The sequence below is a fragment of the Cynocephalus volans genome, chromosome 1 (genome assembly GCF_027409185.1).
Source record: "Cynocephalus volans isolate mCynVol1 chromosome 1, mCynVol1.pri, whole genome shotgun sequence".
In the NCBI taxonomy this organism is placed as follows: Eukaryota; Metazoa; Chordata; class Mammalia; order Dermoptera; family Cynocephalidae; genus Cynocephalus; species Cynocephalus volans.
The window spans coordinates 83897052-83913580 of record NC_084460.1 but is presented as its reverse complement, the minus strand read 5'-3'; the positions used below and the strand labels follow the sequence as shown (position 1 = coordinate 83913580).

The following is a 16529-nucleotide window of genomic DNA, read 5'->3' as shown; positions in this document are numbered from 1 at the left end:
TGCCCGGATTCCTCTTTCTCTCCGGTCCCCTTGGAAGGAGATGGGGGAAGAGAGCCGCAAAGAGAGGTGAGCACAGCCGCTGACCCCAACCAGCCCGTTAAAAGACACTCAGACGTGGCAGGGGTTCTGTCGAGCAGTTCCGTTTATTATCACACAAGCACTTGCTTTTAAAGGCAAATGGGGAAGGGAGGTTTTTACATCCTCCAATCACCTTAAAGGTTACAAGAGCATGCATCCTGTCTCAATGCCTAGCTATTGCAATCACGCAGTGTTCATGAGCGCGGAAGCGCGTATTTGGCCAATAAGGGCTAAGGCAAGGTTCTTGCAGACACTCCCACCCTGCTTCCTCCCGGCGCCATCTTAGGCTGCCATGTTAATATGCCCTTGTGGGCCCATAATGGCGCCGCTTGTAGTGTCACTTAAGGTGGCGTTAGTTTTTAAGGCCTGACAGAATCCCACACCAGATTAAGAAAATAATACACCAAGATCAACTAAGAGTTGTTCCAGAAGTGCAATATAAGTTCCTTAGTAGATCTAAGAAAAAAATTATAGAATTATATCCACAGATGATGAAAAATACTTTGAGAAAAATCAATATCCATTCCTGAAAAAAACAACAAAAAAATGATGGACCCTCTCAACATGACCAAATACATACACGTTAGTCCTGCAGCCAGCATACATCTTAATGGGGAAACACTAGAGGCGTTTTCAATAAAATCAGGTACAAGACAAGGATGTACATCATCTCCACTGTTATTCAACATTATATTGGAGGTAAAAAGCCAATACAATTAAATAAGAGAAAGCAAATGGAAGAATAAGAATTGAAAAAGAAGTAAAACAATTTCTATTTGCAGGCAATATAATAAATCCTGGAAAAAAAATAATAAAACTAATTCAAACAATAAAGAATAATGCAGAAGGATACTGTATTAGTCCACTTTGTGTTGCTATAACAGAAATACCTGAGACTGGGTAATTTATAAGGAAAAGAGGTTTATTTGGTTTATGATTCTGGCACAGGTGCATCTGGCGCGGGCCTCAGGCTGCTTCTACTTATGGTGGAAAGTGGCAGGCAGCTGGCAGGTACAAGCAGATCACGTGGCAAGAGGAAGCCAGAGAGAGAGAGAGAGGAGGTGCCAGGGTCCTATAAACAACCAGCTCTCGTGGGAACTAAAAGAGCAAGAACTCACTCATTACTCACCCCACCTAGGGAGAGCACTAATCCATTCAGGAGGGATCCGCCCCCATGACTCAATCAGTTTCCAACACTGCCACATTGGGGATCAAATTTCCACATGAGTTTTGGAGGGGACACACATCCAAACTCCATCAGATATAAAATAAAGTTCTGTAGGTTTCATATATAGAAACTATAGTTAGATATTGTAATGGTAGAGAAAATCCCATTTATAAAAACAGTAAGAATCTGAAATACTTTGGAATAAACTTAGCAAGAAATGAGTACAACTTTATAAAGAAAACTTTAAAACACTCCTGAATCACAAAAGTACTCAACTAAAACAAATGAGAAATCATCCCTTTGCTCTTAAATAGAACTCAACATGATAAAAATGTCAGTTCTCCTTAATTTATACATTTGATAAAATCCCAATAAAAACACCAACAAGCTTTTTTAGTGGACCTAGATGAGGTAATACCAAAGTTTATGTGAAAAAATAAATAGTTCATATGAAAAAATAGCCAGGAAAACATTCAAAAAGAAAAGCTAAAAGTGAAATGGAAGATTACCCCTACCCAACATTGAAATATACTATAAACTCTATATAAGTGTGGTACTGGTACATGAATAGACCAGCAGAACAGAAGAATAAAGTTTAAAAAAAGACCCAAGTTTTTATAGAAATACAAATCACTGGGGCAAAGATGGACTTTTTAATAGATGGAGATATGACAGCAGAAAATTGGGGAAAGAAAAAAAGATCAATGCCTGACACTATACTAAAGAATAAATCCAAATACATAAAAGTTCTAAACGTAAAAAATGACACCAAACAAGTATACTTGAAAAAAAAAATCAATTAATTCCTCTAGGACTGGATGCAAGAAAAGAAATAAGTCCTAAATGTAAAGAAAGACGCAGTGAAAGAAAAGAGCAATAAATTTGACTACATTAAAAAAAAAAAACAAAAAAAGCTTTTGCACAGCCAAGAAATACCATACACTAAGTCAAAGAAAATATTTGCCATACGTATTCACAGTTGTCAGGCTAATAACTCAAGTAAATAGCTTTTAAAAACTGAAGAAAAAAATACCCCAAACCCAAAAGACACGAACAGAATATTCACAAATACACACAGAAAAATAGAAAAATGGCCCTTAAACACATGAAAAGATGTCTGGCCTCACTTATTATAAAAGAAATGAAAATCAAAACTACTCTAAAATACCATTTCTCATCTATCAGATTGGCAAACATTTAAAAATATGACAACACATTCTGTTGGTGATGTTGTTGGGAAGCAGGACACTCACACATTACTGACAGGAATTTGGCAATTGCTAACAAAACTACAAACTTATTTACCTTTTGATCCAGCAATCTTACTTGTAGGAGTTTGCTCTGAAGGTACATCACCAACAGTAAAAAATATTCATGATGAAGTTATTCATGGCAGTTTCTTAGTAAATGCAAAATATTGGTTGTATCTTTAATGTACATACCTAGGAGAGTGGCTAAGCAAACTATGATACATCTATTCAATGGAGTATTAAGCAGCTGTGAAAAAATAAGATTTCTATTAGCTAATATAGAGTAATTTCCAAGATATATTTGTAAACAAAAAAAGCAAAGTGCAAAAAAGTACCTACAGTATGCCAAAGATATAACTACTCATTTCTTTCTAAAGAAACACAGGAAGGATAAAACACTAACTAATAATATTGGTTACCTAGAGAGGTGGGTATAGGACAGAAAGTACAAAAGGGAGTAATACTTCTCTGAGTACACCATATTAATGTTTCACATACTAAAATAAATAGAAAGAAAGATAAAATCAAAGTCTGGGGGATAAAAAACATAAAATGAAATAAAAATAGAAACAAATGAAGGTAATACTTCCAAATGAAGAAACTAACAATACCAACCAGACAGGTGGGGGGTGGGGTAAAGAACTATATACCCTCAAGGTAGAGATAAAAGAACTATAAAAAATATTGAATGCTAATTTGTAAGTTTGTTTTTCACCGTGCTATATATTGGCAACTCTGAAACTACTTTCTGTGTGTTGTATAATTGAGCAAATAAGTAAATATACTGTGGATAACAGAAATAGGTTTTTCACTGCTGGAGAAGGAAGTAATAAGATATATGTCACAAGTTGAATACCATGAGAACATGAAAAGTTATATCAAGAAGGATAATCACCTAATTACTCTATAAATTATCCATGGAAACTACAGTAAACTTCAAATATTTGACTTCCCACCTCCTACCATCCCCCAGAACACGTTTCACCTTTAAATTATTTTTTACACATGTAACAACAAAGTTTTCTGAAAGCATTTGACTTTCCATGACTGAGATCATACTTTTCTATTAAAAAGCACAGAAATCATTAACACCTTCAGATTTTGAATCATGTAGTATGTTCTCTTGGAAAAACTCACTACTTTCATCTTTTCTGTTTAAATTAAAGCCTTAATTAAAAGGAATGAGTTGTTTAATTTTCCTGTTAAACTAAGATTAACCTGGAAACTCATTTAAACACTTTGAAGAATTAATTTTCAAAATATATTTTCCAAAATAATACAGTGTATAGGACATGAATAATGTAATTCCTCAAAATTTAGGACTTTTCAGTGACTCTAGATTACTTAATTATTACAGTTAAATGCAAAAGTCAGTGTCAATGCAGGAGGCTGAAAAGTTGCTGTTTTGAATAAACTTCTGAACTTGTTTCCTCAAATACAAAATAAAGGTGTTACCCTGCATGATGGGGTTACAAAAGTCAAATTACAAAATGCACCTATGCTGGATTAGCTATTGTTCACAAGACATCACTGACTCTCCTTTTAAGGTCTTCCTTGCATTGCAAAGGAAAAGAAAATATCTACATTTCCAGATTCCCTTGAGAAAGCAAGTTGACACTTTGGCAGAGAAGCAGTTTCCAGGTAAGTAGTTTCTTGAGAACCACCTACTTTGGTGCTACAGAGAGAGTTCCTAAGATTTCCACTGACTTCTGAGAAAACAATGAACTTCCATGCTTCAGGCTCAAGTAATCAGTGACAGATTTCCTAATCTTTTATGAGCCTTCAATTGCTGGTATTAAAACCCTCATACTTAGAATCAAGTGGCTTCTGTTTTCCTAAGCAAACTGACTGACTGATAACAGTGTATGTGAAAGTACTCTATAAAGTGAGAAAAACCATACAAAAGCATAGTATTATTTCTGCTCCTGGTGACAGAAACTTTTAATTTAAGTTGTTTTCTGGTAATCAGCCTCTCTGTAGACAAACCAACACATCCAAAACAAAGCTTTCCTTCTACAAATCAACAAAACAATAAAACTTTTCCTTGCTACTAAAATCACCTCTCTACCTAACTTCGCTCATTCAACACGTTTAGTGAGCAAGGCATGACGCTAGTTACCAAAAGATTCCCTTACAAGAGTTTATAATATGTGAGAATAATAAAAACATAATATTCATAATATAACTGTTACAAATCAGGAACCACATGTGATGGTAGGTCAGAGAAAGGATGGGTTAAATTTGACTTGGGGAATAAAAGTTAAAAATAAAAAACATGGGCCAGCCCATGGCTCATTTGGGAAAGGGTGGTGCTGATAACACCAAGTCAAGGGTTAAGATCCCCCTCCCAGCCATCTTTAAAAAAAATAAATAAAAAAAATAAATAAATTAAATTTTAAAAAAACGTATTTAAGGAAAAATAAAATTATAGGTTAAATAGAACTGAACATTAAACCGTAGGAAGAATTCTCAAAATAGAGATAATGGCAAGAAACTGAAAGAAAGAGCATGCTCAAAGAATGAAGGCTTGCAACTCTGGGGCATGTACGGAGAACAAAGGAATAGGTTATACATGAAATGTGTAAAAAAGAGAAGAGGTTGAAGCCAAATAATACAAGGCCAGAAAAGCTAAACAAAATCAGGCTGCTAACATGACCTTCCAATTAGAGCCTAGTAGTATACAAAATTAAGCAGAGGAAAGAAACTGATCTTCCTAAAATACTTTTATCCTTTTTGTATCCTGTCACTCTCCTGTTCAAAAATCTTCAATAACTTCTGAAAGAACTACTTTCATCAAATCTCTCAATACCATGGTCCCTATCCTATTAAATTATATTTTCTATCATTGTCCAAAATGTACAACTCTCTCCAGATAGGCTATTCTCTGTGTTGGCCCTTGAGCCAGGTCAGAAAATGCAGGTGGAGTGACACCATGTATTACTCTGTCCAGGTTGCCATAATAAAATACCACATACTGGGTTGCTTAAACAACAGAAATTTATTTTCTCACAGTTTTGGAGGCTAGAAATCCATGATCAAGGTGCCAGCCAATTCAGTTCCTGGTGGGGGCTCTCTTCCTGTCTAGCAGATGGCTATTCACTGTATCCTCACATGGTGTTTCATCTGAGCACAAACAGAGAGAGAAAAATCTCTCTCTCTTCCTCTTTTTATAAGACCATAGCCCTAGCAGATTAGGGCCCTAATATTATGAATTCATTTAACTTTAATTACCCCCATAAAAGCCCTGTCTCCAAATACAGTCACAAAATGTTGGGGCTCTAACATATGAATTTGGGGGGACACAAATATTCAGTCCACAATACATCACGTTATTTCTGAGGCTAGACCTAAAGAGATTTTGCAGCTTCTGCTCTTACTCCATCATCATATAAAAAAGCTCAGCCTAGCCTACGGGAGAATGAGAAGCCATATACACCCCAGCCAACAGCCCAAATCACCTGCCAGATATATAAGTAAGGCCACACTGAACCATCTAGTTCCGGTAAAGCTGTCAAATGACTACAACCACAAGTGACCCCAGGTGAGATAAGCAGAAGATCTGCCAGCTGAACTCAGTCACAATTGTAGAATCATGAAACAATAATCGTTGCTTTAAGTCACTAAATTTGGGAACAGTTTCTTATAAAGCTATAAGAGGCATACCTCCGTGTTCTGCTTTTTGACCTAGACCTTTGAACTCTATAGGATTTCCCTCGACCCCTTGAACGACTTCGACTTCGTTTTCTTCTAGAGCCATAAGAAGAGCTACTGCTTGACCGATGCCTGCGTCTGAAATAAAGTGTAATCAAATGTTATTGCTATAAAAATGTTTCATTATGAACATTAAGAAATCTTCTAGATTCTAAAAAATCATCTCATTTTTACTATGTCTCATTCTTTCTTCAAAGCAAGTAAATTAAAATGTTATTTCTGTTAAACAGTCAGATGACTGATTCATAATTTAGAGATTAGATCAGCTACTAACTAAGGCATTATGGGTCTTAGATAGTAATATTTCCAAATATTATCAGATAATATGGTATGATAACTACATCAGTTTATATCTACTTGCCTACAAAGAATAGACAGATAAAGACCTTAGACCAATGGACTGGACCTGACTAAAAAAAAAAAAAAAAAAAAACCCTCTGGGTTCGGACTTAACCCTCAAATATATAACTACTAAAAGAAAAATGTTTTACCCAGCAAAATAAAAAATATAAAAACATATGAACTCAAAAGAATGTTACCCTCATACTGCATACATAAAAATTATAAAAATCACCTCCTATCATAAGAATGTGAACGAGGCTGAAGATCTCTGGACCAAGATCTTGACTTTGATCTTGACTTCCTTCCACCCTTCTTTCGGCTGTATGTTCTACTATCTGAAGAACTGCTCGAAGATGACCGTCTACGGTGTTTCTTTTTTCTCTTGCTTCTGCTTTCTTCTTCAGTATCTGATGACCGGCGTCCCATTTCTATAAGATTCAATTCAAGGAAACTTATTTCTAACATAGTACACAATGGATAAAATTCAATATACTAATTTTTATAATACTTTGTAAAAATTTTAAAAGGCTTATTTAAAGTACGATTTTAAATGTGCCTGGCTTTTTGGCAAGACATGAGAAATAGCTGTAATATAATCTTCTAGGACATCAAAGAACTCTTTTTACAATCTTTAGACAATTTAAACTTGCCCCCAATTTTTTCAAATGTCTCTCAAAAGAGTCAATCCTGGGGACAGTTCATTATACCAATTTTCTGATATTGTAAGTTGCATTTGTCATTAATTATATGACATTTTGTTTAGTAACCACCTCTTCCTTCATTTTCACATTCCCTGAAGATGAAAGATATTCTACTATCTCAGAGTTACATTTTTCTAACTGAAAATTTTAAATTTTTAAATGGATAAGACATCATCAGTCATCAACAAAGTACAAATGGAAACAATGCACTATAATTATTTCACCTGTGAAATTTGGGGGAGGAAATGTTAACTAAAGTACCAAAGTTGATGAGGTTATTGTGAAGTCAGTCAATTCTTCACACACTGCTAATACCTATATAAAGTGGTGGTATAATCCTCTTAAAAAGCAATTAAGCAATTAAATAAAAAGTCATAAAAATGTTGGCGCTTTTGTGATACAGCAATCTTCTAAGAATATATCTGAATTTTTTTTTTAAAGAAAGATATTCGGGAATAAATTCATTATAGCATTATTACAATTACATCTACAGAGATTAATTTAAGAAAAGATGTACATATGAATAAGAATAAAAATAAAATAATTAATATTTAAGTGATGTAATATAACTTTTCACAATATAAAATACTATTTATTCATTTTTAAAAACTATTTCTATATAGTTATGATAATATATTTAGTATAGTAAGGGAAAAAACAGAAATAGAAATGTAGGGTTTTTATATTTAGGAATTAGCTGATAAGAAGCTTACTTGTCTTACTTTAAAGTTAACCTTTAAATTTTCACGTGCAATATTATTTTTTATTAAAATAGATATTAGCTTTCAAAGTCATATAAAAGCAGGATCCAGTCTATGTAATGGTTTAGATCAGACAAATAAAAACTCGCACCTTCTTTCAATATTTATTCAAAGTAAGTTAAATGTCATTACAATAAACAAAGTAATGTTTTAAATTACTGCTTTGTTTCCATAATTCTCATATGGACCAGCTCCTCCCTGATTCCAGTGCAAAACCAGTTGATAATCTCTGTTAGGACTTAATTCAAAACTTTAAGCTATTTACCTAGAGCCAGAATTAAGGACTTTAAATATAGTTCTGAACCTCCAAGTTATTCACATGTCTAACTGGTGTGGATTGAATGTCCCCCCAAAACTCACTGAAGCTTGATCTCCATTGTTAAAGTATTGAGAGGGTGGGAAATCCACTAATGATAATTTGAAAGTTGGGACCTTTAAGAGATGATTAGATTGTGAGGACTGTACCCTCCTGAATGGATTAATTCACCAGTGGTTCAATGGGTGGTCATGGCATGGTTATGATGGCTTTATGAGGAGAGCAAGTAAGCAGGTTAGCTCTCTCTTGCTCAGCCCATTCTCACCATGTGACACCCTACATCACTGTACAGCATCATTAAGAAAAAGGTCCTCACCAAATGTGTTACCTGGACCTTGGACTTCCCAACCCCCAAAGTGTAAGAAATAAATTTTATTTTTTTGTAAATTACTCAGGTTCAGGTATTCTGTTGGAAGCAACAGAAACAGATTTTAAAAATAACGTTTAATTTTAACAAAACATTGGGATTACTTGGTTTTGAAACTTTCAGTAAACCAGTAATATATCTAAGCCAGTTTCCTCATTAAAAATGAAACTACACTGGGTAAAAGATCACCAGGATCCTTTAAAGCTTTAAAATAATATCATTATGAAATTATACATAAACGAGGGTACTTCAAAAAGTTCATGGATAATTTTGTATTATCTTTTAATTCTATTTTTCCATGAACTTTCTGAAGTACCATCATAAAACAGTGCGTATATATGTACATACTTATATATTTAAAGTACAAATATATATGACCTGAATAGATGTTTCTCAAAAGAAGACATACAAATGGCCAACAGGTATATGAAAAAATTCTCATCATCACTACTCATCAGGGAAATGCAAATCAAAACCACAGTGAGATATCATCTCACCCCAGTTAGAATGACTATTATCAAAAAGACAGAAAATAACAAATACTAGGGAGGATGTAGAGAAAAAGGAACTCTTATACACTGTTGGTGGAAATGTAAATTGGTACAGTCATTATGGAAAACTGTGGAAGCTCCTAAAAAGACAAAAAATAGAACCACCATACAATCTAGAATTCCCACTACTGGGTATTTATCCAAAGGAAAGGAAATTAGCATACCTACGAGATATCTGCACCCCCATGTTTAATGCAGCACTATTCACAACAGCCAAGATATGTAATCAACCTAGGTGTCCACTGACAGATGAATGGGTTAAGAAAATGTGGCATGTATAAACAATGGAATACTACTCAGTCATAAAAAAGAATGAAGCCTGTCACTTGCATCGACATGGATGGGCCTGGAGGACATTATGTTAAGTGAAATAAATCAGTAGCAGAAAGATAAATACCACATGTTCTTACTCACATGTAGAAGCTAAAAACAAAACAAAACAAAAAAAACCTTCAGTTTTTAGAAGTAGAGATTAGAATTCTGGTTTTTAGCGGATGGGAAGGGGAGGAGGATGAGGAATAGGGAGAGCTTGGTTAATGGATACAAAATTACAGCTAGATGAGAAAAATTAGTTACAGTAGTGTACAGTAGTGCTAGGTACCTATAATTAAAAATAATTTATTGTATTTTGTCAAATGGCCAGAAGAGAGAAGTTCAAATATACTCATCACAAAAAACTTATAAATTTTTGTGATGACAAATGTATTAGTCTGTTTCTGCTGCTTATAACAAAATACCTGGAACTGGTAATTTAGAAGAAAATGAAATTTATTGCTTACAGTTTCAGAAGCTGGGAAGTCCGAAGTCCAGGGAACACATCTGGCGGTGGCAACAGTGACACAGGTCTCACATGGCAGAAAATGGCAGAGAAGAGAGGGAGAGAGACTCTCACATGCTCTCCTTTTAAAGTCCTCAGAACCACACCCCTGACCACCACTGTTAATCAATTCACCATGGCACGGTCCTACAGTCCAATCACCTCTTTAAAGCCCCACTTTTCAAATACCATAATAGGATTTCCCATCCTCTTTACACTGTCACAGTGGGAACTAAGTTTTGGGGGGACATCATCCACAAATACAAAATTGAGTGACAATGATAATCTAAGTTTTCTTATTTCCTGGCTTTTTCTTCCTTTCTTGTTTTCATCTTTGAGAACTTAAAATTTTTCTTTACTTACAAATAACCATTTAAATTAAGATGATTTATTATTATCATCTTATTATCTTATGGAAAAAAAGTAAAATAAGATTAAAGGAATGAAAAAGTATAAATTTACAAGGATAGAGACTAGAAGAGAAAATGCAAGGAACAGCAGACAAGATAAGTCAACAAATTTTTAGCAAATGAAAAACAGATGGAGAATTTAGAACTATGAAAGCTGAATACTGAGCAGCTGCAGAGAATTCCAATAAAAGAAAAGCCAATTCACATAGCAAAAATCAGAAAGGATCAGGAATCTGAGACACCAGATACCATAACAGGCACAATGAAGCATGAAACTGAAAACAGGAGAATTGATTAAATTTCTGTAAAAGAAGTAGTCGCCCAGATTCCCTCTCCCATCCTCCCCAGCCAGGTGACTACTCTTTCCCAATCCCAGCAGGAGAGGAAGGTTATTTGGTGGGAAGAAAATGAATCTATGAAGAACAAGTTTCAAATGCACAGTAAAAAAAAAAAAGGAGAGAGATGCCAAACTAAAAGTTAAAGAGATTAAGTAAACTCTACAATGTAACGGTAAAGGCCTAGCCCTGTGTGCTTGGATCTAAGAATTCTGAGGCTAAAAATATATGCTAGGAAGGAAATTAGAGGATTCTTCTCTGCAAAAACTGAACAGTATCTATTAATAGAAAAGTATTTAAGGGTTCCCTGAAGAAAAGGCCAGGCCCCCACCCAATCATCCTATAACAAAGCCTACCAGCTCACAAGCCCAAACCTTAAACACAGTAAACTTTTTTCCATAAATGTTTCTTCTGTTAACTTTCTAGTGAATACACAACAAAAGATAACCAAACATGTAATGAGAGCCTTCATCATAAAAGGCAGAAATCAAAATAGAAAGAAAAAAAGCAACTCATAGTAAACAAGGAATATAAGGAAAAAAAAATTCAAGAACAAAAATCACAGTTACAGTAATATTACTGGAAATATATGAGATGATCCAGCAAATAAGAATAGGAGGAACATTCAGAAAACAGGAGAGAGAGATTAAAATTTAAACAAATGATAAACAACTAAACACACACACACACAACAGGGTTGGAAAAGAAGGTTAAAGGGCTCACAGAAAATGGACAGAAAACAAAGACAAAAAAATAGGAGGTAAAAAAGGATCAATCCAGGAATTCCAAATCTAATTAATATATATTCCATTAAAAAAAAGAGAGATGAAATGAAAAAAATTTTTCCAAAAAATAGAAGAATTTCCAGAATTGAATGACTAGAATTGCCCTAAGTCCCTGAGACAATGAAATTTTTAAAAAAGACATACACCAGGCATATCTCATAAAAAATTCAGCCACCAGGAATAAAAGGAAAATACTAGAAACTTTTAAAGAGAAAAAAAAATAGGGGAAACACAATAAAAGGTATAAGGCTTTACACAGCAACAAAGAAACAAGGGAGATTTGCCTTCAAAATTCTGAGAGATTATTTCAACCTAGAACTTATACCCAGACAAATCATTGGTCTAGCATGAGATTAGAATAGACATTTTCAGACATGCAAGATATTACACCTCACACTCACCCTTTTTCAGGAAGCTACTGGACAGCGTAGTGTGTTCCACCAAAAGGAGAGAATAAACCAACAAAGATGACCCAGATTCAGAATACAAGTGATCTAACACTGAAATAGATAAAATGTCTCAGGATGATAGAAGACCTACCTATAGCTATACGGGACACATCAGTGAACAAGAGTCAAAAATCCTTGCCCTAAAGGAGCTTACATTTTAGTGTATCAGCAATTCTCAAAATGGGGCCTGTATACCCTTGGAGGTTCCTACAACTCTTTCAGGGGATACAGGAGGTCAAAACTATTTTCATTATAATACTCAATACTAATGTTTTAATACCAAAATATCATTTACCTTTTCACTGAGTTGACTTTTATACTGATAGTACAAAAGCAATGATGGACAAAACTGCTGGTGCCTTAGCACAAACAAAGGTAGAGGTATCAAACTATATTAGCGGTCATTGCATTCTTCACTGCCACATGGCCAGTTTTGGGGGGGGGGAAGCAGTTTTAATGAAGAACGTCCTTGATAAAACAGTAAAAATCATTAATTTTATTAAATATCAACCCTTAGTACACATCCTTTTAATATTCTGTGTGGTGAAGTGAAAAATACACATAACTTCTGCCACATATTGAAGAATGATGATTATCTCAAGAAAAAGCATTTGTGCAACTGAATTTCAACTTGAACTAACTGCTTTTATTATGAAACACTGAAACAGCATAACTGATTTCAACTGTCTCACTTTTTTATATTAGATGTTGTTTTGCAGGAAACCCACTGAATCTCTTCAGGGGAAGAAGGTTGTAACCTTGAGCACTACAGGAACAAAGCGCCCACTAGCAGAACCAAAAGGCTGGACACAACTGCATGAGCCAATTCCAAAGTAAGAGGTCCTACAACAAGGAAGATCTACTTCACTTACCAATTAAACTCTGCCAACTTGAAACTTCCTCGCTCCCTGACTCCTTAAAACATGCCCAGACCCTAGATTGGGGAGACAGATTTGAGCATTGACTCCTGTCTCCTTGCCTGTCAACCTTGCAATAAGCTTTTTTTTTCTCAAGAACCTGTGCATAGTATTGGCTTCTGTGTACATCTGGCAGCAAGCCCTTGCTCCATTAACAATTTTTGGAGACCACACAGGGACTGAGGTCTTCGTGACCACTTGCTCAAGGCACCATAGCCTCCCAGTGGGGTGCAGGCCCTCCTCACCAATCCTGAGCGGCCACCTAGACTCTTTTGTATAGATGCGTGGCTATGGAGTCCCTGCTTCTCTGCCGTGGCACTCCAACCTACTTCTCTTTTTGGGAAAAGAAACTGCTCTTGGGATCCAGACATCTCTGGGTGAGTAACCTCACTACACATCTATACCTTTCTGTGTCTTTTGGTCTCATAATGATTTTGGATTAGAGTCCCACCCTAGGGAGACTCTGTTGGAGTAGAGCCCCAGGAAAATTAAGGACAATATAAAAGGTTGTAAACAGGGAGGCACTCACCTAACACAGTTTGGGATCTCAGGTTTAGTTAACAGAGTACTCAATTTACTGATTTCCTGTTTTGGTGTGTTAGTCCTGTCCTGTTTGTTTAACTGGCTGATTGATATTAAATTCTTTGCCAATTGTAACAAACCCGTCTAAGTCCCCAGAGGAAGGGGTCTTTGTTCCATTCACCTTAGACAAAGTTATCCCAAAATCATGAAAAATGCAAATAGCATTCCCAGTAGCAGTCCTTTTAGATGTATTCTTCAGAGCAGAGCAATGTTCAACTATGAACCGATGGAAAGAAAGAAAATGCTGTTCTTTTTTATTTTCTTTTAAATTTTTTAATTTTTTTAAAAGATGACCAGTAAGGGGATCTTAACCCTTGACCTGGTGTTGTCAGCACCACGCTCAGCCAGTGAGCTAACCGGCCATCCCTATATAGGATCCAAACCCGTGGCCTTGGTGTTATCAGCACCGCACTCCCCCGAGTGAGCCACGGGTCAGCCTGTGCTTTTCTAACACTGCCTGGCCCCAGTATTCGTTGGAGTCGGGTGAAAAATTGCCCAAGAATGGGTCTCTAAACTATAACACCATCTTGCAAATAGATGTTTTTCTGTAAGCGATAAGAAAAATGGAAAGAGATTCCATACATACAGTTTTTTATGTTCTTATATCAACACAAAAACTTACAAAATAAATTCAAGGTCATGGTTCAGAGGAGAGATCCTCAGAGAAAGCCGGTTCTGCCTAAGTTGGGACCAGAGGAAGACCTTATCAGGTCTCATTTGATGATGGGAACTTCTGTCCTGTCTTCTCTTGCCTCTACACCCCATAGAATGGGGGTGCCCCTGAGGCTGCCAGTCCAATCTTGGGTCTACTTTGTCAGAGAGTCAACAGGGAATGGTCTCTCCCCCAACCCCAACACACTCACCCACTGCAGGATACTCAATTTGGCCTAGGGAACACTTGATCTCAAGTAGGGCAATTCCCACTGAGGCAAGTCCCTGAGGGTCTTGATGACCAAGAACAGCCCAAAAGATTTTTGTACATACATTCCCTTTTCTCAACTTCAGATCTATACAACTGAAAGAATAATATGCTTCCATTAGAATGATCCCCCAAAGATGCAGAACCTATTCACATTTATCTTTGCCACTCATAACCCTAACTGGGCAGACTTTCAGGCCCTCATGAATACTATCATTACCCCAGAGGAACACAGGATGGTGCTGAGAAAGCTCATCAGAAGACTGAGAAGCTTCATGAGTTGCAACATAACAATCCAATTAATACTCTAACAGTACAAGTGGTACCTAGAATTGAACCAGTTTGGGATCCAAATGAACCTGGAGACAAAGCAAAGTTAGACACTACAAAATGTGTTTAAAAACAGGAATACAAAAAAGGGGTCCAAAACCTAAATGCTTGAAGAAAGTCCAAGAGGTACAAAAGGACAAAGGAGAATTCCTCTGCCTTCCTTGAGAGAGTTTTCAAGGCCTATAACCAATATATAACATACACTGAGAGCACCCAGATAATATGAGTCTGGTTAACATGACCTTATTAGCTAGAGTGCTCCAGACATAAGAAAAAAATCTTCAAAGAGTGGAAAGGAGACTAGGGATGCTGATGTTTCAGTTGGTTGAGCTTGCCTTTAAGGTATTCAATAACCATGAGCAGATGCAATAGAGACAAAAATGGTACAGCAATCTGCTCTGTTGGCTGCAGCTCTTGAACATGAACAGTAGAAACCTGCTAAGGTGCCCAGCCGAGGAAATAAGAAGGCATAGGTAAGACCCCAGGGCTCCCACTGACTAGTCACAAGGGCCATTCAGCTGTGGGACCACGGCAATTTGCCTACTGTAAACAAGAAAGCCATTGGAAATGGAAATGCTCCAACCAACCTCAAGGGAGGGAAAAGGGGCCAGGAGCCAACCATAAGCCAAATTACCAGATACCACAACTCACTGACAGTGATCAGTAATAATGGGCCCCAGGGGCTCCTCTAGATTCCACTGGCTCCATCAACAACTCCCACAAGAAACTCAGGTAACAATGACTGTGGGAAGAAAACTTATAGACTTTCTTATTGACATTAGAGTTACATATTTGGTCTTGAACACCCAACAAGGCTCCATCTCCCCTAGAACAACAGCAATGGGTGTTTCTAGAGAAGTTTCTCATAAGTCTTTTCTCCAACCCCTTGAGTGCCACCTAGGGAAGATGGATTTCAAACACAACTTCTTATACATACCATAATGTCCAATACCCTTGTTAGGCCAGGATTTTTTAACCAAGCTAAATGTGCAGGTGACTTTCGTGCTACAGAGGATGGATGTTAAGATGCCTCCTGATCACACCTATGCTCTCCAAGCTGCACTACTGAGAGGTAAAATCGGATGTGTGGGCTGACAGAAGGCCAAGGTTAGCAGGAACAGCAACTCTAGCAAACGTAAAGCTCCACCCAGGCACAAAGATCCCAAACTTGAGATAATACCCCCTGAGGAGACAGGCCAGGGAAGGTAAAAAGTCTTTAACAACTGCCTTTCTTGAATACCAGCTTATTTAGCCATGCAGTCCCCATACAATACAACCATCTTGCCAGTGCAAAAAACCATGGGCCAAAGACTACCACTTTCAGCAGACTTGAGGGCCATTAATCAAATTGTGGAGGACAGACATCCAGTAGTGCCAGATCCCCATACCGCACTCACCACTCTGTCTGGAGATCTTCGTTGATTCACAATTTTGGACTTGAAGGATGCCTTCTATTGTATACCCCTGAGAGCTGAGTCGGTTCACGTTTGAATGATATGAGTCTGTTCACGTTTGAACAATATTGGACTGTACTGCCACAGGGATTTTAAAACACGCCTACTATTTTTCAGAACACTCTGCCTTGAGACCTAAGAAAACTCCAATTGGGTGAGATGATTCTACTTCAGTATGTAGATGACATATTGATAGCTAGCAAGACCAAGGAAGCCTCTAACAAAAATGCTATTTTAACTTTACATTTCCTGGCATACTGGGGATACACAGTTTCTAAGAAAAAGG

General features: G+C 36.6%; 1 protein-coding gene across 3 annotated transcripts in view; it reads right to left on the bottom strand.

Moving 5' to 3' along the window:
- RSRC1 (arginine and serine rich coiled-coil 1) overlaps window positions 1-16529 on the bottom strand; it is a 416602-nt gene that overhangs the window by 394246 nt on the left and 5827 nt on the right. For all 3 annotated transcript variants that reach the window (XM_063112527.1, XM_063112546.1, XM_063112537.1), the window contains exons 2-3: window positions 6782-6977; window positions 6160-6285 (exon numbers count right to left, since the gene is read on the bottom strand). In XM_063112527.1, coding sequence (XP_062968597.1) covers window positions 6160-6285; window positions 6782-6975 — 320 coding nt within the window. In that variant the 5' untranslated portion in view covers window positions 6976-6977. The remainder of the gene's footprint in view (window positions 1-6159; window positions 6286-6781; window positions 6978-16529) is intronic.